This window comes from Carassius auratus, chromosome 13 (genome assembly GCF_003368295.1).
Source record: "Carassius auratus strain Wakin chromosome 13, ASM336829v1, whole genome shotgun sequence".
Taxonomy (NCBI): Eukaryota; Metazoa; Chordata; class Actinopteri; order Cypriniformes; family Cyprinidae; genus Carassius; species Carassius auratus.
In genome coordinates this window covers 21275340-21299784 of record NC_039255.1, presented here as the reverse complement: position 1 = coordinate 21299784, position 24445 = coordinate 21275340, and the positions used below count along the sequence as shown (strand labels likewise).

The window sequence follows — 24445 nt, the reverse complement described above, 5'->3', positions numbered from 1 at the left end:
AATATATTTAGCTATCACACAAAATAACTTAATATTAATTTGCTAACTCATTTAAACTGTTTATTAGTAACGATCAAAGCTGAATTTTTAGCATCATTAGTCCAGTCACATGATCCTTCAGAAATCATTCTGATATTCTGATTTGCTGCTCAAAAAACATGTATTATTATTATGTTGAAAAGAGCTGAGATTATTATTATTTTTTATTTTTTTTTATGAATAGACGAAGTTCAGAAGAACAACATTATTTGTACCATGATAAATGTCCTGTGTACTAAATTTTTAATTTCTATATATACTGACTATATGTTACACTTAAATTTTAAAATGTAGCTTTGATCACAGGAATAAACATCATTTTAAAATATATTTAAACAGAAGCAGTTATTTTAAATAGTAAAAATATTTCACAATACTACTGTTTAGCAGTGGTGTAACGTAACAAAGTAAAACTACTTTGTTACAGTACTTAAGTATTTTTGGGATTAAGTATTTTCTGTATTTTACTTGAGTTTTTTTTTTTATTTCAGGCAACTTTTCTCCACTACATTTCCTAATTAAAATGTATACTTTTACTCTGATACATTTCCCCTAAGTATATTCGTTACTTACTACAAAATAGTCAGAATAACACAGACTGCACGAATCAGTGGTCTGGCGTTTGCTAGTTCAGCACTCGCAACAGTTGGTAAGTGTTGTTGTAATGACGTGCCTCCAAATATCACCAACCACACAGAGTGCACACACATCGATTTATTAGTCTATTTAAAAAATAGGCATTCTAAATTGTAGACCGCAAAAATCCTTGTCTATGCTTTTTATATTTATATAATATCATGTAGGCATAGTTACCTTAATCTATATCACACAATGAGTACAGATTTTCTGCAGATGCATGAACACATTAAATAATAATGTTATGCAAGTTCAGTAAAGCAATAAATTACTTACATTTTAGACATAATATTGCTTGTTTTTGCTAAATTTTGCTAACAAAAATGGTTCCAAACTAATCAAAGCACTGTTTTGTATCTCTGAGCAATGGATGGTGTTTACTTATTGAATGAATCAGCTTTTTAAACAAATCGGTTGCATAAATGATTCAGCGATTCACTCATTAACACAGTCAAATGCTTTGTTTCTGAATGAATCAGCAGTTTGAAGGAATCGGTTGAATCTCAATAACTCTCTCATTAACATTCACTTGCTGTCACTTCCTGTTTAATTTTATCATGTTCACAATTAATTCATATATCAGTTTTCAACATTTTATGTTACAAACAAAACATTAAGGCCTATTTATACATCTGTATCTGCAGTTTAAATGCATCCATGACCCCTATGAAATGCATAAACTGTGTAAATACTAGTGGTGGGCCGTTATCGGCGTGAGACTCTTATCAGGCGATAAAAAAAATATTGCCGTTAATCTATTCTCATAGTTGGGTTGGGAGCTGGGTCTATACTAAGCAAGCTATGATGACTTTCACCTTGATATTTTATATAACCGACTGGCTGAGGCAAGCCTAAAGAGATGCTCAGGACAGTTGACGGGCCACTGCTGTGCATCGTCACGAAAGCTTATCTTTTTCACGTGTTTTTAAGCCTTACCGATTGTCGAATTAAACATTAAAGCATCCAAACACAAGATGCGGAAAAGCTGAACAGTGCAGCTGGTTACTCGCGCGCTGTGTTCGGTGCACACTGCGCACGAGAGAGATCGAGAGCCGCGTATCACGGACAGCGACACTGAACCGAGCTCTCTTCTGCGAAGTTCTCCTCGAAGTCCCCCCTGCACCCGAATGAACAAATACAAATCGCAGTTTGAACAAACAAAGAGATGTGAAAGAGCCTAATTCAGCACCGTGGTGTTCTGGTGTTCAGGGCTCACGCAGAGAAAGGCATCTCAAAACACTTGAACATCGAATTTGCTTATTTTTGCTCTTGTGCCGACAAATACATACAAAATATGTAAAAGTATCCACCTTGGAAATTACGCTTGAAAAAACTGTCAGTTATTTCTTAAGTGAAAGTAAACAGTTGAGGGAAAAAATGGGATGTATAATATATTGGATGCGTTCATCGTCTCTTAAAGTTACCGCGCCTAATTTAGCAACTGGCTGCTGTAATGTCAATCCAAGAAAATGAAAATGAAAATCACTCTCGCTCTTGACTGAATTACTTTATAGTTTTAACAGTCAAACCAAAAATTATTCAGACACCAGATATCATTTTTTATATATGAAGAGTTTGGTTCCAAAACGCGATAAGCGGCAATTTTGAAAAAAAAAAAAAAACGAGTTACTGCCAAAACAAGCTCCCCATTGACTCTCTATTCAAAGTTCGATAATCAGTTTTTAACAAAACGCGATATCCGCCGTGTTTCGCTGCCCTGTTTCTTCCCTTTTTTTCTCAAACAGAGACAAACGGCAGTCCTGTTTTTCCGCAAAGCCCTACAGTTCCATTCAACCAATCACCGCGCACCATTCCATGACGCAAACTGTCATGGTGGCACCCTCTCAGTAGACGCCGGTAAACACTCGCCCCAGACTTTTAAGTTTTTATATAGGCTACTAAAATGAATAACTTTGATGGTATTGAGGAGCCAGTGGTCATGTCGTCTGTGGGAAAGAAGCGGAAGCCGTCAAAAGACAACCACGAAAGTGAAGTCAGAAAGAGAGTCAGAAACTCAGGCGGTGGCAAAATACCGGCGATTGCTTGTTCTCACAGTGAATAAAAAAACTTTTGTCATGCCGACAAACTGACAGCTGACGATCTTGTAAAAAAACTCAGACACTCTCTACTGTCATACCACGAAGGCCGAACAAGACCAAGCAATTTTACGCCTGATAACAGTAAAAGGGGTACAGCGAAGACGTCCCAAGGTGGCAACTGAAGATGCACAGAAGGAGAGGGAGGTCACGAACGAGTACTACTTGCTCTCCAAGGATCATCCCATGAAGGTTCCTGTCTGCAAGGCAACTTTCTGTGCAGCGTTGGGTGAGTTTATTTGTTTTATTAAGATAAATAAATAACATGCTAAAAGTGAGATATTATGTAAAAAGTTATTCAAGTTATTGGTTTGTAGGCCAAGCTGAAATGGGTTTGTGGTTGACTGCCACTGTATATTCTGATGAGCCACTAGCCTATGCTATCTCAGTTTCCTCTTAACAAAGAAATAAAATGTTATTTTAACTTTTGTCGTTGCAGGTATTGGCAAAGATAGAGTAGCTCGAGTGGCAAGATATTATGCAGAGAATGCTGAGGCCGGACCAGAACGTAGGGGTGGTGCTCGCAAAGTTACAGAAAATGAAGAAAAGAAGAAACTTGTGATGGATCACATTCAAACATTCACTTGTAGGGCAAGCCACTATGGCAGAAGAGGAGCACCTGGGCGGAAATACCTTCCCAGTGACCTCAGCGTAAAAACAATGCATGATTTGTTCAAGCAGCAAAATCATGATGCTGTTAGCTACTCTCTCTATTACAGTGTTTTCCGATAGAGTTTCAACCTTGCATTTGGACATCCAGCCACCGACGCGTGTTCTACATGTGCAAAGTTTCTTGCATGATTAATGTATTTCATATATCTGTGTTCCACTATAAGAAATTTGTTCAAGTTGGCATAATTATGTAAATTGACTGTCATGGTTGCTTATAGCCTAGTTATGTTGCACAATCCCACACAGATGTATTGTTTATTTAAAGTTATATTTTGCACAGAAATATTGTTATGTTTTTTAATGACACAGACATATTGTTTTTATGAACATGTTTTTATGAAGCATTGTGATGGATGTATTTTTTTATAAATCTGTTGTCCAAGTTTGGGACTTGTATAGATAACTTACTATTTAAAACTATTTAACTTAATAATAGTACAGTTTCGTACATTGTTTTGAAAATTTAATGAATGTAGTGTACAGAATAACAAGACGAATGCAACAGAAACAAAATTTTGCTCTAATGTTATGCATGAGTTCAGGATGAATTTGAAATGTTGCTATTAACAGCATTAATATCAGACTGAAATGAATGCAATCTGAAAAAGGCAGCGAGATGAATGTACTTTTAAAAATTGGTTTAATGGTTTAATATAAGTGATGTTGTTCAAGTTTTGGGGTTTGTCATATGTATAGACAACCTTTCCTTGTTATTTATTGTTATGTCTTTGCTCAATTTCATACAGAAAGTGAGTTTTTGTTGATGAAATGGATTTGTAGCATTTTGGGGAAAAATGTGTTATGGATATATTGCATTTTGGAGAAAAAAAAATGTCTTTGTTTAATAAATGTTTAAAATCAAAATATGGATTTGATTTTTTAATGTTATTACAAACTCATAATGATATATTACAGTTTGAAACAGAAAATAACAGTTTTCATACAAACTTTTGGGAAAGAAAATGCCTTTTTTTTTTTTCAATTTAACAATTTTGGATTTATAGCGTTTTGGAACCAAACTCTTCATATATAGCAAAACTGTAATAATGTGAGAAATGAGAAGGTGTCTGAATAAATGTAGGTTTGATTGTATATTTCATTTTTACATGGAAGACTATCCAGTGTTATTTTACATTTAATTATTTGGTTTCCGTACCTTGACACCTACAAACTTAAACCAAAACTTAAACATTGTGTAAATCGCACAAATAAATAAAAATAAACAAACATACAAATTAAACAATTTCAAACATGGCCCACTGGTACAACCTTCACCTGGTCCCCACTGATCCCAGCTACAGCCCTGCTCATGCCTGTTTCACACATACTGCGTATGCAGTCCTTGTGAGTCACGTATGTGGTGCAGCACGGACTCGATGTGCTTTCACACAGGACACGTTTGTAGTTCGCTACTCTGTACGTAAATTATCTCTGCACTGCTGCAGACGCAACGCTCCTGGAAAGCAACTGGAATACGTTAACCTGGGTGCGTAGAAAAATATGCAACGTATACACACTGCAGACGGAGTATGTATGAAACAGCCGTAAGGTTGTTTGCACCATGTGCAATGTGAAATTAGTTTACAGCTTTTTCAAGCACTTTGTGATGCATTTTGGAAACAGGAGATGAGCCCCTTTTCTAATGCACCACCTAGCTTGATAAACCCCTTCTCAAAGACTTGCTGTTTGTCAATTTTATTTGGGTAACACACATATTCTGAATGCCTTCGGCAGAATTCGAATGAGCCATTTTAATCTAGATTAATTTCAAGATCACAATGGGATTAATCTAGATTAAAAAAATTAATCTATGCCCACCAATAGTAAATACATGCTATTTCAGATGCAGATTACCAAAATGTTTTTGTATGTTGGAATTAAAAGACACTAGGTACTGGAAGAAGTGCTTCTTATTCTTACCCAAAAATGAACATTTACATATATTCACAAGCACGCACGCACGCGCACGCACGCGCGCGCACGCACACACACACACACACACACACACCTTCTTTTCCATTTTGCACTTATTTGTACTTTTACTTTCAATACTTAAGTACATTTAAGATTAAAAAAATACTTCTTGCACTTAAGTACAATAAATATCACATACTTTAAGACTTTTACTTAAGTAATATTCCAAATTGTGACTTCAACCTCTATCAAAGTAATTTTCTGTTAAGATATCTGTACTTTTACTTGAGTATGACTTTCAGGTACTTTATACACCACTGCCTTTTTATCAAATGCAACTTTATGTATTGCAGAAGATAATTATTTACAAAAACATTACAAATCTTACTGTTCAAATGCTTTTGACTGTTCTGTGTCATGTTGAAATACATAAATTAATATCACATGCCTGCCATTTCCAAAGTGTATATTGTTCACATCTAAAAATAAAAAAGCAAACATGGCGTTTACACAAATAAACTACATTATTGTGATATTCAGGAATTACAGTTTGGAAAAAGTTTAACCAGTAAAATGTTGTGTGAAAACTAATACAAGTAGGTTAATAAAAAAAACAAAAAACTTCATGTTTATGATCTCTGCTGGATCAAGCCACTGCATTCTTATTTTTTGAGGTAATCCAAAGCTTCTTGAGGTTAATTATGTCTTTTTCCTCTCAGCGCTAAGCGAACAGTAAAATGTAAAAAAACGTGAGGTACAGTCTCGCTGCTTTCTCTGCTGTGATGTGGGCATATACATGTCGCAAGCTTTACGTGGACGATTATAATATCTATAGTGTGCTTAGCACGTCGGCATAGTCGCATTAGATGAAATGAAGGGAGACGTAAAAGACTGGACATCATGTTGGTTTCATATGGATTACTTTACCACAGAATATTTGTATTCGATAAGACTTGCATAGTTTAAATGTAGACATGTCAAGCTTTCTAAATATACCTCATGTCTCTTTGTTGCATATTTGTTGAGTTACAGTTAATTTTAATGATGCATTTCTTAATGAAGATCACTCAGACCAAGACGGCAGACAGCCGTCTTTTCTTTACTTTATAAATGCACAAAGTTTTGTTGAGGTTATGTGTGTATACAAGTAAAAGTACACCATTTACAGATCTGATTGATGCATTGCTCTTATCTGTATGATCAAAACTGAAAGTGGACTATAAGTTTTTCAGTGTTATCAGAAGAAGATGCCAAAAACGTGTATCCACATTTGACGACCCCAGAGGGTTAATGGACTGCTTTCATTGATACACACAAACACCCATCTCACCTGAGAGAGAGAGAGAGAGAGAGAGAGAGATAGATAGAGAGATAGAGAGAGATCACAGAAACATTCAAGTAGCACAGAAACTTGTTGTCAGCGCTGCTCCTTGACTTTAATCAAAAAGCTTAGATACTGGATCGCTACATAATATTCCCCAGCGACAAAGCGGTACATCGCTTTTTTTGTAAAAAAGAAATGAAGGGAGACGTAAAAGACTGGACATCATGTTGGTTTCATATGGATTACTTTACCACAGAATATTTGTATTCGATAAGACTTGCATAGTTTAAATGTAGACATGTCAAGCTTTCTAAATATACCTCATGTCTCTTTGTTGCATATTTGTTGAGTTACAGTTAATTTTAATGATGCATTTCTTAATGAAGATCACTCAGACCAAGACGGCAGACAGCCGTCTTTTCTTTACTTTATAAATGCACAAAGTTTTGTTGAGGTTATGTGTGTATACAAGTAAAAGTACACCATTTACAGATCTGATTGATGCATTGCTCTTATCTGTATGATCAAAACTGAAAGTGGACTATAAGTTTTTCAGTGTTATCAGAAGAAGATGCCAAAAACGTGTATCCACATTTGACGACCCCAGAGGGTTAATGGACTGCTTTCATTGATACACACAAACACCCATCTCACCTGAGAGAGAGAGAGAGAGAGAGAGAGAGATAGATAGAGAGATAGAGAGAGATCACAGAAACATTCAAGTAGCACAGAAACTTGTTGTCAGCGCTGCTCCTTGACTTTAATCAAAAAGCTTAGATACTGGATCGCTACATAATATTCCCCAGCGACAAAGCGGTACATCGCTTTTTTTGTAAAAAAAAATTTCAATTTAAAAAAATAAATAAAAAAATAAATAGTAAACTCACAGCTTCATTGTTTGGAGAAAGAGAAACGAAGACACAGGTAATTCATAAACACAACTGTCATCTCTCTCTCCCTCAATAAATTGAATAATTCAAGAGCCAGTAAGATGAATATTCTAAGCTTCCTATCACTGTTTATAAGTCCTGTACATTAGGTTAAAATCCATCCAAGGTTAAAAAACATTGTCATTTTGTCAAAATATCATTTTAAAATTACCTCAATTCTCAGAGATCCCCAAACGGTTCGCGCGAAGCTGTTCAAAAGATTCAGTTTCCTTAAACCCCACCTTTCGGTAGCATACTGTGTTCTGATTGGTCAACTAACATAGTCAGGTTTGATTGGTTGTTCCGCACACACCTCCACGGTAAACTATGCGTTAGCATCTGTTTGGGGTGAATTATGTCTTATTCCTCTCATCGCGAAGCAAACAGTAAAATAAAAAACTTGAACAGTCTCGCTGCTTTTTCTTCTGTGTGTATTCAAGCCGCGCGCTTCAGTTTGAATCGGAATAGCGCGTTCAGCGCGGGGGTGTGGACACGAAGGGAGACATGAAAAACAGACATCGCGTTGTTTTCATATGGATTACTTTATCACAGAATATCTGTTTTCAGCAGCACTTGCTTAGTTTTAAGGTAGACATGTCAAGCTTTCTATAGATATCTCTCTCCTGTCTCTTCGTTGAGTATTCACGGAGTTACGCTTCAATTTAATGACGTGTTTGTACATGGCGATCAGCACAAACAAAGGCTACAGACAGCACACATACTGATAGGACGTTCGGGAGAAAACAGACACATAACTTCATAATCATACTTCGCGTTGTGATTCGGAGATGCTCGTTGTTCTAAATAAAGTTGGTAATGAACCATCTTTTATGGCCAAACGCTTTGAAAATCCCACTGTACTCACCGAGATTAGAAAAGCAGTCATCAGTGCCATTCTTTGGCAGTGAAAATAAAACAAACGGTCTCCTCGACATGATGCTCTCACACCAACCAGAGCGTCTGTGTGTGTGTGGGGGGTGTGTGTGGGGTGTGGGGGCAGGTCAGAGTTCCGTTTCTCCCAACACGGTAGGCGGAGATTATTATGCAAAGTGCTCCTAGTGACGTACATAGAGATGGGCAAAAGATTTGAAATCTATAACGACTTGTTTTAGCGATTCAGAGTCGACTCCTTACTTTAGAAGCCAATAACTTTATAAATCGTGTACTTTTTGGTTTAATTATTTGCACATTGTTTACACAGATGGACAGCTACATCATACACTGTAATACAGGTAATTTTTGATTTCCCATCTGTGTGGCTCTTTAATTCAAATAAATGTGATCTTACTGCACTACTTCATATCTGTGTCTGATTTGAAGTGGGCAGAAAGCTTGTGCTAAGGAGTTGTAACTGATGAAAATAACCACAATTTGGCCACACATAATCCCTGACATACAACATATTCCAATTAGTATTATTTAAAAACATCACACTGTAGTGGTAACTGAGGACATGAGGTTTACATGGAGTGAAGACCAAGCAACGGTACAAAGACACAGAGCATTCTTCTTTAGTTGGTGGTTCGGCTATTATATTCTCTTCCATAATATCCATAACCATGTATTGTTCAGTAGAACTGTCAGCAGCTCATACCTGGAAGAAAGAGCTTTCACATAGGGTGTCGTGGCAAATGTCCAGGTGGCTGAAAGGGGTGCTCTGTTGGCCCTCAGTTGGTGTTCGGCCTTCTGGGGCAGATCCACTGGGCTGGCAGCTCTGGGCAAAGGACAGGATGTAATGAGCAGCCACTGTCCAAAACTGAAGGTCTGATTCATCACCAAACAGCCTAATAAAAAAAAGAAAAAAAAAAAAAAAGGAATGAGGCTTTTCCTGCTGTCAGAGAGTAAGAAGCTGTCACACACACATTTTCACACTTTTTTTTATTTTTTATATATGGCATTGATTGTTGTGGAAAAAATTTAATTATGTGGACTGAATATTTAAACTGAACAGAGATGACATCACTGAATTCAATGATGAACTGCCTTAACTGTCATTTTGCATTATTGACACACTGTTTTCCTAATGAATGTTGTTCAGTTGCTTTGACGCAATGTATTTTGTTTAAAGCTACATAAATAAAGGTGACTTGACTTGACTGTGGAAAACATTTGTGAAGCTGTTTAGTATAATAGCACTGGGTCACTGCACTGTTTGTATCACTCGTATACAGTACATCATCTGTATTCACAGCATTTTGGACAGGTTATCTATGAACAAGGGAAACTATGACGTCAATAGCACAGTTTGAAAGGCACCATTTTTTAAAACTTGGGAGTTCAGGTAAATCAGCAGTGGTCAGCAGAGTAGATCAATGCTCTCCTTCCAAAAGAGATAAGCGATTCAAGTCACATGTTGTTGACCTAGAGTGCCATCCTTGGCTGAGCACCAGATCCAGCATTCAACACAGTGCTAAAGCAGTCTCACAGATGAAGGGTGCAGAAGCATGACTGAAAGTATACAGCTCAGGCTGGAAAAGAGGTAAAGTCAGTGTGACTTTTCAGACTTTCACTCCTGAGCAGAACCATAAGTGGGTTACTGAGAAAAAAAGAGATGCTTAAAATGTGGTCAATCTAGTGCCGTTACAGACTGCACTTTTATAAAAAAAATATATATAAAAAAAATTATAATAATAGTCGACTAACCATTAGTCAATAAGAAAAGGCTTAGTTGAACAAAATTTTATTAGTCAGTTAGTCGCCAATGGACAGATCCTTAATGGCTGGTTCTTGAGGTAATTGCAGTATCAGGCAGGAAATACAAACATTGGTCTATCATTTATCAACTTCAAATATGACTTATCATTTGACACCGAGACATGTAGGTAGTTTCAACTTTATATGACCTTATACTATAATGTTAGAATTCTTACTGCTTGAGTTGGAGGTTCTGGCACAATCATTTGCATTTTTTTCCTGATAAGATTGGATCTACTTTTATTTCTGTACACTTGCAATATCCACAAAATATTGTGCTTTTGTAAAAAATAAAGAAAACAAGTCCCAGTCTCTGTAAACTGGAGTATGTCATAAAAATAAAACAAAATTCAGCATATAGGCAACAAACTGATTCAAATCAAAAACAAATACTCTGATTATGTTATACATATGGAAAGTGTATTTCTCTCCAAAGGCGAGTCCACTGTGATGCGGAGATGGTAAGTCAGCATTGTTAACTTCATCACTGCAGCAGACACAGATTCATAAACTAATAAATAATTAAAATATCTCCATTATTGCTATTTATTATGTGTGTGCAAAATTCCATATAAATATCAATATTATCAATATTAATGCCCTTTGAGCTAAATTTTTAAGTTTCCCTTACACTTCGAAGTATAAATTTTTTTTGACAAATGTACAGTACACAAATTGAACCAATGGTCTGGAATGAGTTAGAAAAAGAATGTTTGTTTGTTTTTTCCCCCAAGACAAATCAAAACAATTAAAAATAAACAAAATAAAATACTATAGAGGAAAATGAAAGTCTTCAGGATTCATAATTTTTTTTTTACACTATAGCGATCTCAGTTTTAGAAATATGAACCAAAATTACCCTTTTTTTTTTTTTTTTTACAGTGCCACCTAGTGTCAGAAGGACATGTGCATGAGCCTGAATATTTCGGGGTGGGAGACTCCTAACTTGGTGGACTGCCTATTGTACTAAGTTATGTGTCTCTACCAAACATTTACGAAGTGTCCGGGATGTCAACCCGTAGTTTTAAAGTCAAAGTGTGCGGACCAGGCCGTCACCACCTTGGCAGCTTGTCACCACGCATCACTCGCAATCATCAAAAATTGGCAAAAAGGTAGGAGCTTGTTGCTTAAAGGGGACCTATTTATGCAAAATTCACTTTCACATGTTGCTTGGACATAAATGTGTGTTGGGAGTGTGTATACACAACCACCCTATTATGATAAAAATCCACCCACTCCTTTTGTTTTAATCTCCATAAGTAAAAAGCAGTGTCTCCAAACTACCTGTTTTCAGTATTGCTGCTAATATAGTCAAATTAGCCACAGGCCAAACCCACGAAAGTTGAAAGACAATGCCGTTTATACACAGAACCACCCTGAGCGAGTACACAGCGAGCTGTTCACAGTCCATTAATGCTGCACTGACGAGAATGTCTCTCAAGTGCTTTAGGTGTTCTGTAGCTTGATGTATGAATCCACATAGCTCTCTCCACTGACTCCTGGAATCTGAGCTGCTGAAGACGAGGTGGATTCATTTTGTTTTTGAAGATGTTCCTTCAACTCTACCGAAATGTGTTTATGTCTGCGCTAATCATTTACACTGGACTGGTTTGGGAATGATGGTAAGTGCAAAGCAGTTTTTGCACAAAGGTTCTTCTGAAGGATGGAGCAGTGCCATCTGTTTGTGATCCAGCTACACCTCCAGAAGAAATAAGTATCATGTGTTAGTTTTCCAAATTGCCTTTCTGAAAGACCTTCTTTGCACTCTGTAAGGCTAATGTTGCTAAAGCTACCATTGTTTGTCTTTTTTAACTGATGCTGCCTTTACAAGCTATCAGAATGATTGTGAATAGGAAATTGGGAGTTAAAATTGCATATGAAAGCAATGTGAAGTCAACAGCTGGAATTTATCATGCCCTTAATCACAAGTGGGGCTTATAAAGTTTGTAATAGTATGAGTATCATTAGTATCATTTTTTTGTACCAGGCTGTAATTTTTTTCATGAGAGAGAGCGGGGGTTGCCGCTTGGTCTCTATGGGTGTACTCATACTAGGTACGGTTTGCCTTGAACCGAGCCCGAACACGATTATGATTAAGTGTGCTCCGGCCCAGAAAGATTAGTGCAAGTGTGAGTGCAGACCAGCGGGGGAGTGAGGAGGGGGGTCCTCACTCCCCCGCTGGTCTGCACTCACACTTGCACTAATCTTTCTGGGTCGGAGCACACTTACTTCATGTATTAGATAATGCAGAAAATATTCTGCAGAATAAATAATAATAATTAATTTATAATTTATGACGTGGATTGATTTTCACTTTTATGTATCAGAAAATTATTACAGAGATAGCTGAGGCTAATGAAATAATTTGCAGCTTTACTCGCAAACTACATTTCCTGTTAATCAATAAGGTAAGAACCAGAGCCAATACAAACCTAAATATACTTGACTGAATTACATTTTTTAAGTGTAGTGTAGCAGTAGTAATAGAATATGTTTGCGGTCATAATGATGACAGTAGCGCACACAACATACTATCTGTTCCATGCTCCAGCGTGGTTAGCACTCACACTGCATGCGTACTGGACCTAGTGTGAGTACACCCTATGACTGTGGAACTGAAAAAGAATCAGAAAATCTTAACCAATACAATAAGAGTTTCAGGACCAGTCTGTGCACTCCTGTAAATCATTTGAAATGCATTCTCAATTAAAATGGTGCAAAACACTGCTGAATAGACACTTACCGAGACACAAGGAGGCAGCGTTGTAGCAAGTTCAGATTTGGATCCTGGAGAACACTTTTGATGTCACTGGGTGGGAAGAGAATAATGCATGCTCAGGGTAATTATTATGATGATAACACTACTACTACTACTACTACTAATAAAATACATTAACAAAAATTAAATAAAACATCATATCAGCATTTAAAACAAATATTATATAAAAGATATTTGACGATAATTTTGTCCTTGCTTTTATTTATAAGTATTTATTTGGAAATTAATTTCCCTGAATAAACATTAATTCCCTTGAATTATAGAATAATTGTAGAAATAGTGTTCTGCTCTATTCTGGGAGTATACATACTTAGAAAGAGAGTTGAGCTGTTCCTGGATCAGTCCCTTGATTTCGTTTTTTTCTATGTAGTCTCTAAGGATGGAAGCACAGAATTCAAGCCATGAGTTCATCTTTCGCCTGTTTAGATGTACAATGTAAGGCTAGTTTGCATGGTAGTTACATGAGAATATGTTTTACTACCTTCTGAAATTGTGATAGGGATAGATCAAAATACAATACACTAACTAAACAAAACTGTCAAAACAAGGATTGCCACACCGTTTGATTGACCAAAGAATTTCCATGACTTTTCTAAGACCTTTCCAGGCATTTATCATCAAATAATTAAATAAATATTAATGAGGGAGATATTTATCAGAATTTCAGGCACTTGTTTCAGTTTATAGAGTTAAATAATTATACTGGGAGACCTCCTGAGAAAACTAGGTTGCTGCTGGAAGAGGTGCTAGTGAGGCCAGCAGGGGGTGCTCACCCTGTGGTCTGTGTGGGTCCTAGCGCCCCAGTGTAGTGATGGGGACACTATACTGTCAACAAGCACCGTCCTTCGGATGAGACGTTAAACCGAGGTCCTGACTCTCTGTGGTCATTAAAAATCCCAGGATGTCTTTCGGAAAGAGTAGAGGTGTGACCTCGGCATCCTGGCTAAATTCGCCCATTGGCCTCTGACCATCATGGCTTTCTAACAATCCCCATGTCTACCGATTGGCTTCATCACTCTGTCTCCTATCCACCAGTAAGCTGGTGTGTGGTGGGCGTTCTGGCGCACTATGGCTGCCGTCGCATCATCCAGGTGGATGCTGCACACAGGTGGTGGATGAGGAGATACCCCCCGTCTATGTAAAGCGCTTTGAGTGTCTAGAAAAAGCGCTATATAAATGTAAATAATAATAATTATTATTATTATTATACTTATCAATTTGTAAATATATTGCTTGAAATTAGCAATATATAGGTGGAAAAATAAAGGACAAATATTGAATTCCATAATTCCATGATTTTTTCCAGATCTGGAAATTCAAATTTGGACTTCCCCCTGGGGAATCTGCAAATCTATCCAAACTGTCCTGCAATGAATTTGATCTAAATGGCACAATGATGATGATTATGATGATGATAATGATAATAACAATAATAATAAACAAGGAAGAACCTAGCCTCGAAATACAAAATGAAGGGTCATACATAAATCCCTGAGAAGGTACATTTCCATTTAAAACAGATGATATGCATGTTTTTGAACTTTGACTGAACAGGCCTCCATGCATGCATTATGAAATCACAAAAGAAAACAATGTTTCTTTTTCTTAAAAAACAAGAGTAATGCTAGGTACTTTGTTTTCCCATTTATTGACTGACAAGTCTCTTGTCCCCATATGTGGAGAAAACTGAAGTACAGAGGCGTTGTGTGCACTGTGAACATGATGTAGTTCTAGACTAAATGTTAATATGTATTAATTCATCCCATTCGCAAAAAAAAAAAAAAAAAAAAAAAAAGTATCTAATCCCATTTTATTAACTAATGTCTTTGCTGCTGGCCTTTTATGATCCAGTTCAACCATACTAATATGCAAAAAATGACTTTAGAAAACTAACAGCTGTGCTTCATAGTTTTTTAAAAATATTATTATTGCTGAAGATTGTTGAACCTTCCTCTCCTGTGTTCCACTGTACAGACGTGAATTTACTTTTCCTTCAACCTTTTTTCATTAAACTTTTTTACATTTGCTATAAATAGAAAAATATCTAAAAAGTAATGCAAAAGTAACATAACGCATGACTTTCCATAAAAAGTAGCTATGTAAACGTAAATAGTTACTTTTTTAGGGAGTAACGCAATCTTGTAATGCATTACTTTTAAAAGTAACTTTCCCCAACACTGAAAACAGATGTGATGAAACAAACTCTAACCACTTATGAAATAACTGGCTTATGAGCAAGTTTTACTCTGCACAAGTAATCAAAAGGAGCAATATTTCCAACATTTAGTAGACAAAATATCATAAGGTATAATATTTCCAGATTTTCAACAATCATGAGAACCCTAAAAAAAAAAAAAAAAACAGTTGAAGCAATTTGTTACAGGGAACAGCAGAATAATACTAGTTCAATCAATATGCTATTATGCTATTGCAGGTATTGACAATCAGTGGTGGTTCTAGATCATAGTAACTGGGGGATTAGAGTGCTTGTGCTTTTAGGGGGCACACTTCAACATATATTGCAGTGCGTAGATTTTTATCTCTAACCATGTTGGAAGATGTACAGTACTGTGCAAAAGTTTTAGGTCACTAGTATTTTCACCAACAAAAAATGATTTTAAGTCAGTTATTTCTATATTTTGCTGTAGTGTGTCAGTAGTAAAAATCAGTTTACATTTCCAAACATTATTTTTGCCATAAATTGTAATAATCCAGTGAGATTTTTGATTGCACAAGGAGTATGACAGCAGCCAGTGCTCCACACAGAGATCTAATCTCAAAGAACAAACTGAGACAGACTAAATCCAGAAGAACTGTGGCAATGTCTCCAAGACACTTCAAGAAACCTACCTGTAAAGCTACCTGAAAAACAATGCACAAGTGTGTTCTTTTTTTATGCATATTTATGTGGTCACCGCGTGGTATTTTGACAGCATCCTCACTTTACATCATTTTTACACAAGTGCCTACAACTTTGCTCAGTACTGTAGCTTTGCAGGTTTCTTGAAGTGTTTTGGAGACATTGGCAAAATTCTTCTGGATTTAGTCTCTCCGTTTGTTTTGTTTCTTCATGGCATTCCTGGAAGACTGGATGATGATGATATCAGATCTCTGTGTGGAGCGCTGGCTGCTGTCAGACATTTAAAGCCAAAAATAATGTTTGTAAATGTAAAATGATATTTCCTACTGACACACTACAGCAAAACATAAATAACAGACTTAAAACCATTTTTGGGGGGGGGGGGGCAATAGAGGCCTAAGACTTTTGCACAGTACTATACCAATGTACATATTCCACGATGACTTCCTATTGAAAGGATTTGGGATGGGCTAGAGTCAACTTTACACTGCTTGCTCAAAAAAAGAAAAAAAGTCAAGTGTCAAACCACTCTGTAAAGCTGACTCCAGCACATCCTAAAGACTTTTGATAGGGTTAAGCTCAGGACTCTCTGGTGGCCAATTCATACAAGAAAGTATACCTAATTCTCACTGAACCACTATTTCACAAATTTGGCATAGTGTTTCTTGGTATAGTCATCCTGGAATATAGACACAGATACATCTTCCAAATATGCTTGAGAAGGAAAAAGGCTTCGCATTGCGTAAGGTTAAGGTTAAACAAATTGTAGCAAGTCGTATAATGTAAGAAACATGTTAATCACTGCAAAAATCAAGCTCCACAAAGTGGGGTAAATTCTATGGTTTTTGATCCTTTTTAAACATGACGGATTACACAAGACAGAAAATCATAAGCTGAAATCACATTCTGTTTGAGTAGGTACCTAATTTGAATTTGAACTTGTAACTTTTGAAAAATGCTTTTGACCAGTGTTGGACTGAGTTCCAAAACACTCTCACAGCCAGTTAGCAGTAAGGGCGTGTCTAGTGAGTGCACAGGATTGATATGAGAAGATCAACTACAGATAGCGGGAAATGGCAGATAAAAAAAGCAGACTCTTCCATTGTCGCTGTCAGGGTCGCATGTACGTGTGGGGTGGAGTTATCAAAATAGGGGTGAGGTCCTGTTGGGGTATGGGCGTTTTTGTTTTTATAAGCGTTTTATTGTTATTTTAGCGCTTATATTTTTTGTTTTTATTTTATAAATATTTATAAGCGATGCAAAAGACTATACACACTAGGCATTAATGTTACCATAGTAAACATGTTAAATGTGACCATTTGGGGTTACATGAAGTTGTTCCTGAGAGGCGTGTAGAGGGCGGGTTTTAGTGAGGCGCAGCGGAGCTTCAGGCTCGACTGTGGAAACACCGCACTTTTTTTGGCCTCGGTGCTACTGGCCCGAGGCTATTAGCCCTGCACGTCCCGTTTTAAGCCCTGGCTCGCACTGGCCCGACAGTGGAAAAGCGGCTAATGTTGTTGACATGGGGGCATTTGCAATCTCCATTGCCACCGTTATGTTTGTGTATAAAACTAGGTATGCACACAAAGGAAAGAGTGTTCGCTTATTCCTGTCACTGCTATGCACACTTAATTACTGTCTGCTTGATCAGCATGCCCATAAGGTGTCAACCATGGAGCTCAATGACAATATTTACTGTTTATTAAACTAAGTAATTGATTTCATTATTATCTTGGGTATATCTTACCCAATACACTGTTATACTTAAAGAAATCGAAATAATATATACAGGGAGAGTGGATAATATATTTTGATTTTTTAATTCTTTCGTGATCAGTTATCGCATAATGTTTTTTTTTTATGTTATGTAACCATCAACTCCAAAATCATTGAGTACCAAAAAGAAAGTACAGGTTCCCGTAATAAGTCTGTGCAAATGTACTGGTGTTCTGATGTTTCCTTTTATGGATATTTTTTACTTTTTTTTTTAGCTTGTCTAGGAATAAAGCCTTAGTGCCTAAAGGTAAGATTTTGTCAATAGCACCAGCAACGAAATAGCTAGAACAACAGACTGGAATAAAATGTGCTGTGAAAGACTTTTGAATGGATACAGATGTGAAGAAATTATGAAGCTGTCACATACACATGAGTAATGTCCATGGTGAATTTGTTGGACCATGGCTGCAGTAGAAGGAAGGCCTTCAGTGTGAAAGCAGCACGTGGCAATAGGAGATAAGGACACCATACTGGATCTGAAACAGAGACAGGAACATACATACATATACGATAAAAGTCTATTGTACACCAATAGGGAGAAAAATAAAATATGTCAAAGCATACTGTATGCGCATACAAACACAATAATTAATGCAGTCCTCAACACATTCATCAGATATCCAATTGGGGACTTTCCATTAACTTATACTGTACTTAATTTAAACTTGGGATAAATCTGTCAATCTTGGATGTTAAATGTCTTCTGGTCACTTGTTTTCTGCGTTTTTATATGTATTTTAAACCAAAACCAGAAGGTTCCATTATAAATTTAAACTAATTATAACTGTTGTACACAAACCCTAGAACACAAAATTTAGCATTAATTACACAACAGTTTTTACACTAGAACTCTGTAATCTGACAGTTTTTAAAAACTTACCCGTCAGGTCCTGCTCATCCATTCTATAACTGGCAGACTTCATGGCCATCTCCAGCACTCTCACACAGCCATCATCTGATGCCAGCACCACTTTATCTGATGTACACCAGTCAATATCCAGAATCTTATAATTCACATTGCGCCCCACTCGGATGCTGCTCGCCATCTGCACCTGTAGAAGTATATGACAGTATAATCTTTAAAGAAAGCTAGGAGGCCTTTCTAAGTGGAGTTTGTGTGCAAGGGTGTTTCCTCCACCTGTGGCCCAAGATGCTGGAATAGGCTCCAGTATCCCAGGAATTAGGGCTGTGTGATACATATCATGATACAGGGGTTGCGACACAATGCATTGTAATGCATTGGGTTACTGTAAGCAAGGCGACATATTGGGATATCTCTTATTTAAGGAATAGGATATATTTTCAGGAGAACACACCACCGTATGCAAACCTTAGCAATAAATAAATAAATACAAATTATTTAACCAGAACACAATGGGATCTGCATTTGCAGTAATCAGTCCCTGTAACAGTCAACGTTATTGAACCACTTTTTCTGCAGTATGAGGAAAGGGGGATAAATTAAAGTGCTTACAGGATCTTTTAGTTAAATGCATAATATGTATAAAATGTATTTTATAAAAAGACCATATATATTTTTAGACCCTGATTAAAGGTTCACAGTTTAAGTGTACAAGTGTAACAACAATATTTTTATCTGAATAAAAGAATTGCATCTGCTAATATCAATGTAAAAGTAAGTGCTTACAGGATTCCTGAAGAAAATTTAAGAATTGTAAAACAACTAAATAAAGATGTTGAACATTTCCACTTGGATTTTCACAGGTTTTTCAGTTTGTATTTATGTTCCACGTGGAATCACCTAAGCCACGACACAAGCACCACCCCAACTGCACAATACGCCCCCAAAATGAGAGAAAGCTGCAGCCACCCGGCAACCCTGCAGCCTGCCTCGCCCCGCATGAGCCTCTTCACATGGGACACAGCAAGCGGTTCAACCAAGGCGGCGCCCGTTACACATTCCCGCGTTGGACATTACTACAAAAGCTCAAATGACTGCACACTTCAGCTTTGTACACTGAAACAGCAATTAGAGGACAATTCTTTCATTCTCCATTACTAGAGAAACATATTAAGACTAGATACAGTACCGCCAAACAAAATATTGCGATACTCATGTGTATCGATATTTTCTTACACCCCTACCCTGAATGATGTTAAATTTGAGGTGTGGCACTTACACTTAGAATTAAACATATGGCTAAAGTAAATTAGCTCAAAAGGTTGTTGGTGCCTCCCTGGCTATTGGTGCCTCAAGGAGTGGTTGTGGTGCCGTAGTGGATGCTGTCAGGTGGTGTCCTGTTGTGTTGTATGCTGTAGCAAGCATACAACACATTTTTTTTTAAATGCTAATTTAAATTTAAGTTAGTTATCATGCTGATATATGTTATTTTTTTATTTTATTTTTTTTGTGATAACTTTGATTTTATCTAATAATTTGATGATGTAAAAATGGGGCATCCTGTTGTGGTTGATTGAGTCTGTGGGAGTTTGATACTGTGGCTCCACCTCACGACACTACTGTGCAGACTCAGGTTCCAAACTAATTTCTACTGCACAGGCTCAGGCTCTAAATGGCGTAATTTACTCAGGATGCATTGGCTTCACTTTTCTATAGTGGAGGGAAGTGGAGACACATCGTCCATCTTTCTTTACAGTCTATGCTTTCATCACATACATGTTGAGTTGATGAAACAAAGAGAAATCACAAAGATTCATCCAAACCAGGCAAGTTATTGCCTAATTTATTTAAATCACGACTTCTGCTCTTTTATAATTGCCAACTTCACATATGAAGCAAACCAATTTTTTTAGCGTTTAGTTATTTCATAATGGATACAAACAATACTGTCCAAGAAGAAATGACACGTAAACAAAGGAATTACCATCCATATTACAACAATATTACTCCATTAGACTCAAAGTGCTCTTTGGGATGTCGTTCAGTGGATGCTAATATAACAGCAAATTATAGTGTTTGTGTGTGTGTGAGATTCTTGATTATTGGTGGTTTTCCCTGTTGGGAAGAGGTAACATTTGTTATTTTTACAGTTTATCACTAGGTGGGACCATTAACCCTTTAGATAGGCCTGGATGAAACTTTGGGATGATATTGGTTTGTCAACTGTAAGATTTGCCAGGCTTCACAGTACATATGAAAAACATCATATTTGGGTATTATGACTCCGAACCTACAAATTATTTTTGTATTTTTTTTAACTTTTTTTTATTTTTTTAATAACGTTTTGTTATTAATAAAAAAAAAAAAATCCTCAACAAATTTCACATTCATAAATGCAAATTCTCCAACTGTAAACCTGTCTTCTTTACCTAAAAGAAATGGAAAACTATTTGAATGTAATCTCAGTGTCTAATAAGAAAGCTATAAGGACTGTTAGATTTGCTCTGCCTTTGATCTCCTTGTTTAATTTTGTTTAGATTTTGGCCCTCTTTTTATTCTTTTTTTTTTTTTTTTGTTCTCTGCATTAAAAAAAAAAAAAAAAAAAAAAAAAAAGCTCTTGTGGTGATTTGTATGCAATACGTTGTGCCTTGTGTTATTAAATATATAAATAATTTCTGACCTTCGAATGTCTCAGTAAAGATGAGCTTTCAGGAGACAGAGACATGGAGCGTGGTGTCATCTTCCTCGTCCGCTTGTCCTTCAAGGCAGCTTGATGTAAGCTTGTGTGACTGAAGTAACCAATAACATCGATACAAGTTTTTCATGTTACAGTGTGCTACAGTTTGTTTCGGGTTATTATTGTCATTTAGTAACACAAGTTTACTTCAGGCTGCCTTGAAGGACAAGAGCTCATCTTTACAGACTGAGACGATAGAAGGTCAAATATTATTTGCATATTTAGTAGTACAAATCATAATCACGAGATATACACTAAATATACACTATACCATTCAAAAGCTTGGAGTCAGTATAGAAATTTTAAAACTTTAATTTTAAAATTTTAAAACTTTTTCTATTTAAAACTTTTATTTAGCACACACAATGATAAATAAAAACGATTAATATGATGAATGTTACAATACTGTTCTTTCAATTTATATATATAAAAAAAAAAAACTTGAAAAAATATTCTTAGCTTTTTTCAGCATTAATAATAATAATAACAACAATTTTTTTTTTTTTTTTTTTTTTTTTTTTGAAAATCTGAATATTTGAAGGATTTCTGAAGGATCGTGTAATTGAAAATTCAGCTTTGAAAGTCAGCTTTGATTGTTCCTCATAAACTGTTTAAACTCAAATTATTTTGTGGGTTAATTAAATACAGTACAGACCAAAAGTTTGGAAAGATTACTATTTTTAATGTTTTTGAAAGAAGTTTCTTCTGCTCATCAAGCCTGCATTTATTTGATCAAAAATACAGAAAAAACAGTAATATTGTGAAATATTATTACAGCTTAAAATAATAGGTTTTCTATTTGAGTATACTTTAAAAAAATAATTTATTCCTGTGATGCAAAGCTGAATTTTCAGCATCATTACTCCAGCCTTCAGTGCCACATGTAACATCCAGTCTATAACATGATCATTTAGAAATCATTCTAATATTCTGATTTATTATGAGTGTTGGAAACAGTTCTGCTGTCTAATATATTTGATGAATAAAAGGTTAACAAGAACTGCATTTATTCAAAAGAAAAAAATATATTTTCTAATAATATAAATCTTACTAAAAGTATTGATTTTATTTAAAAAAAAAGGAAAAAAAATTACTGACCCCATATTACTGACCAGTAGTGTATGTCGTTTTTACAAAATAATTATATTTTAAAAACATAGCTTCTTTTTTTTTTTTTTTTGCTTTTTATTCATCAAAGTATCCAAAAAAGTATCCTATGTTCTGAAAAAATATTAAGCAACCGAACTGTTTTCAACTTTGATAATGAATCATCATATTAGAATGATTTCTAAAGGATCATGTGATAATGTTCCTAAAAATTCAGCTTTGCATCACAGAAATAAATTTAAAGTATAATAAATATAAAACAATTATTTTAAATTGTAATAATATATCACAATATTAAACATTTTTCTGTATTTTGATCAAATAAATGCAGGCTTGATGAGCAGAAGAAACTTCTTTCAAAAACATTAAAAATAGTAATGTTTCCAAACTTTTGGTCTGTACTGTATATTCAAAATAAACTACAAACATAAAATTATATACATTTATTTTGCCCTCACATTCTTTCTTGTAAGTCATAAAAACAATAGTTAGTCAAACAGAGCAAACATTCCATATTGACAGTTTTGTGTCTAAAATGTATATCACTTATTTTGAATATAATATTAACAATTATTTATACCATTGCAGGGAACTACACTAACCTTTTCCACTGGTGGCACTTGCGCTATTAACTTTTTCAATTACTGGCGCAAAACATGATTTGGTTGCACAAATTATTTATAGTAAGCCGCTGTGATAATAATGAACAATAATGAAACTGTATTGCATACAGATGTGCTTGCCATCTTTTAAACCACATGCCTTACGCTGGCGCCGATACAGGATGGCTGCCTCCGTGACGAGCTCTGCATATGTTTTTGTGTTTTTGTTAGTTTGTCCTGTCTTTAGTTATATTCCTGCCATCAGTTTCACCAGGGAAGAACTGCTGAACATTCGGCAGAACGCACCACAAGATATTTTTCCGGATTTCAATTATTCAGATGTTTTAGTGAACGTTGTTATCGGAGGAGCGGCGGCGCTGATCAAGCGCTTCAGGACGCGCAGACGGGGGAAGCGAGCGGGAGCGCTCGTCAGACTCAGGAAGCGCGGATTTCGAACGCCGTTGCCTAGCATCCATCTGGCAAATCTCCGCTCTCTACCCAACAAAACGGACAAACTCCTTCTGCTTTCTCGGACAAATAAGGATTTCACACACTCTGCTGCTCTGTGTTTCACGGAAACCTGGCTGAATGACACCATACCGGACAGCGCGCTCCATCTGTCGGACTTTCAGCTGTTTAGAGCGGATCGCGAATCAGAATCAACTGGGAAATCGCGCGGCGGCAGGACATGCTTTTACATCAATGAACGGTGGTGTACAGATGTAACTGTGTTAAAGAAGATGTGCTGCTCAAATCTCGAAACACTCTTCATTAACTGCAAGCCGTTCTATTCGCCGCAGGAGTTTCACTCGTTCATTCTGGTCAGTGTTTACATCCCTCCGCAAGCTCATGTGAGCTCAGCTTTACAGAAACTCGCTGATCAGATCACAGAGACAGAACAACAACACCCGGACTCTGTTTTAATCATTCTCGGGGACTTTAATAAAGCCAATCTGTCCCGTGAACTGCCAAAATACAGACAGCATGTTACTTGTCCCACAAGAGACAGTAATATATTAGATCACTGTTACACCACAATAAAGGATGCATTTCACTCTGTTCCACGAGCAGCTTTGGGACGTTCTGATCACCTTCTGGTTCATCTTATACCGTCCTACTGGCAGAAACTAAAATCAGCTAAACCTGTATCAAGGACTGTAAAAAGATGGACTAATGAAGCAGAGCAGGATTTACAAACTTGTTTTGACCTCACTGATTGGAGTGTTTTTGAAGCTGCTGCCACCGATCTGGATGAACTCACAGAGACCGTAACATCATATATCAGTTTCTGTGAGGATATGTGTATTCCTACAAAGACTCAACTAATTTACAATAATGACAAACCGTGGTTCACTGCAAAACTCAGACAGCTCCGTCAGGCCAAAGAAGATGCTTACGTGAAGGGGGACAATGTCTTG

General features: G+C 36.3%; 1 protein-coding gene across 2 annotated transcripts in view; it reads right to left on the bottom strand.

The window, feature by feature from the left end:
• The window catches only part of wdr11 (WD repeat domain 11), a 136706-nt gene that overhangs the window by 13033 nt on the left and 99228 nt on the right, over window positions 1-24445 (bottom strand). For both annotated transcript variants that reach the window (XM_026279099.1, XM_026279100.1), the window contains exons 19-23: window positions 18600-18771; window positions 18087-18195; window positions 13394-13456; window positions 13048-13113; window positions 9205-9394 (exon numbers count right to left, since the gene is read on the bottom strand). In XM_026279099.1, the coding sequence (XP_026134884.1) occupies window positions 9205-9394; window positions 13048-13113; window positions 13394-13456; window positions 18087-18195; window positions 18600-18771 (600 nt within the window). The remainder of the gene's footprint in view (window positions 1-9204; window positions 9395-13047; window positions 13114-13393; window positions 13457-18086; window positions 18196-18599; window positions 18772-24445) is intronic.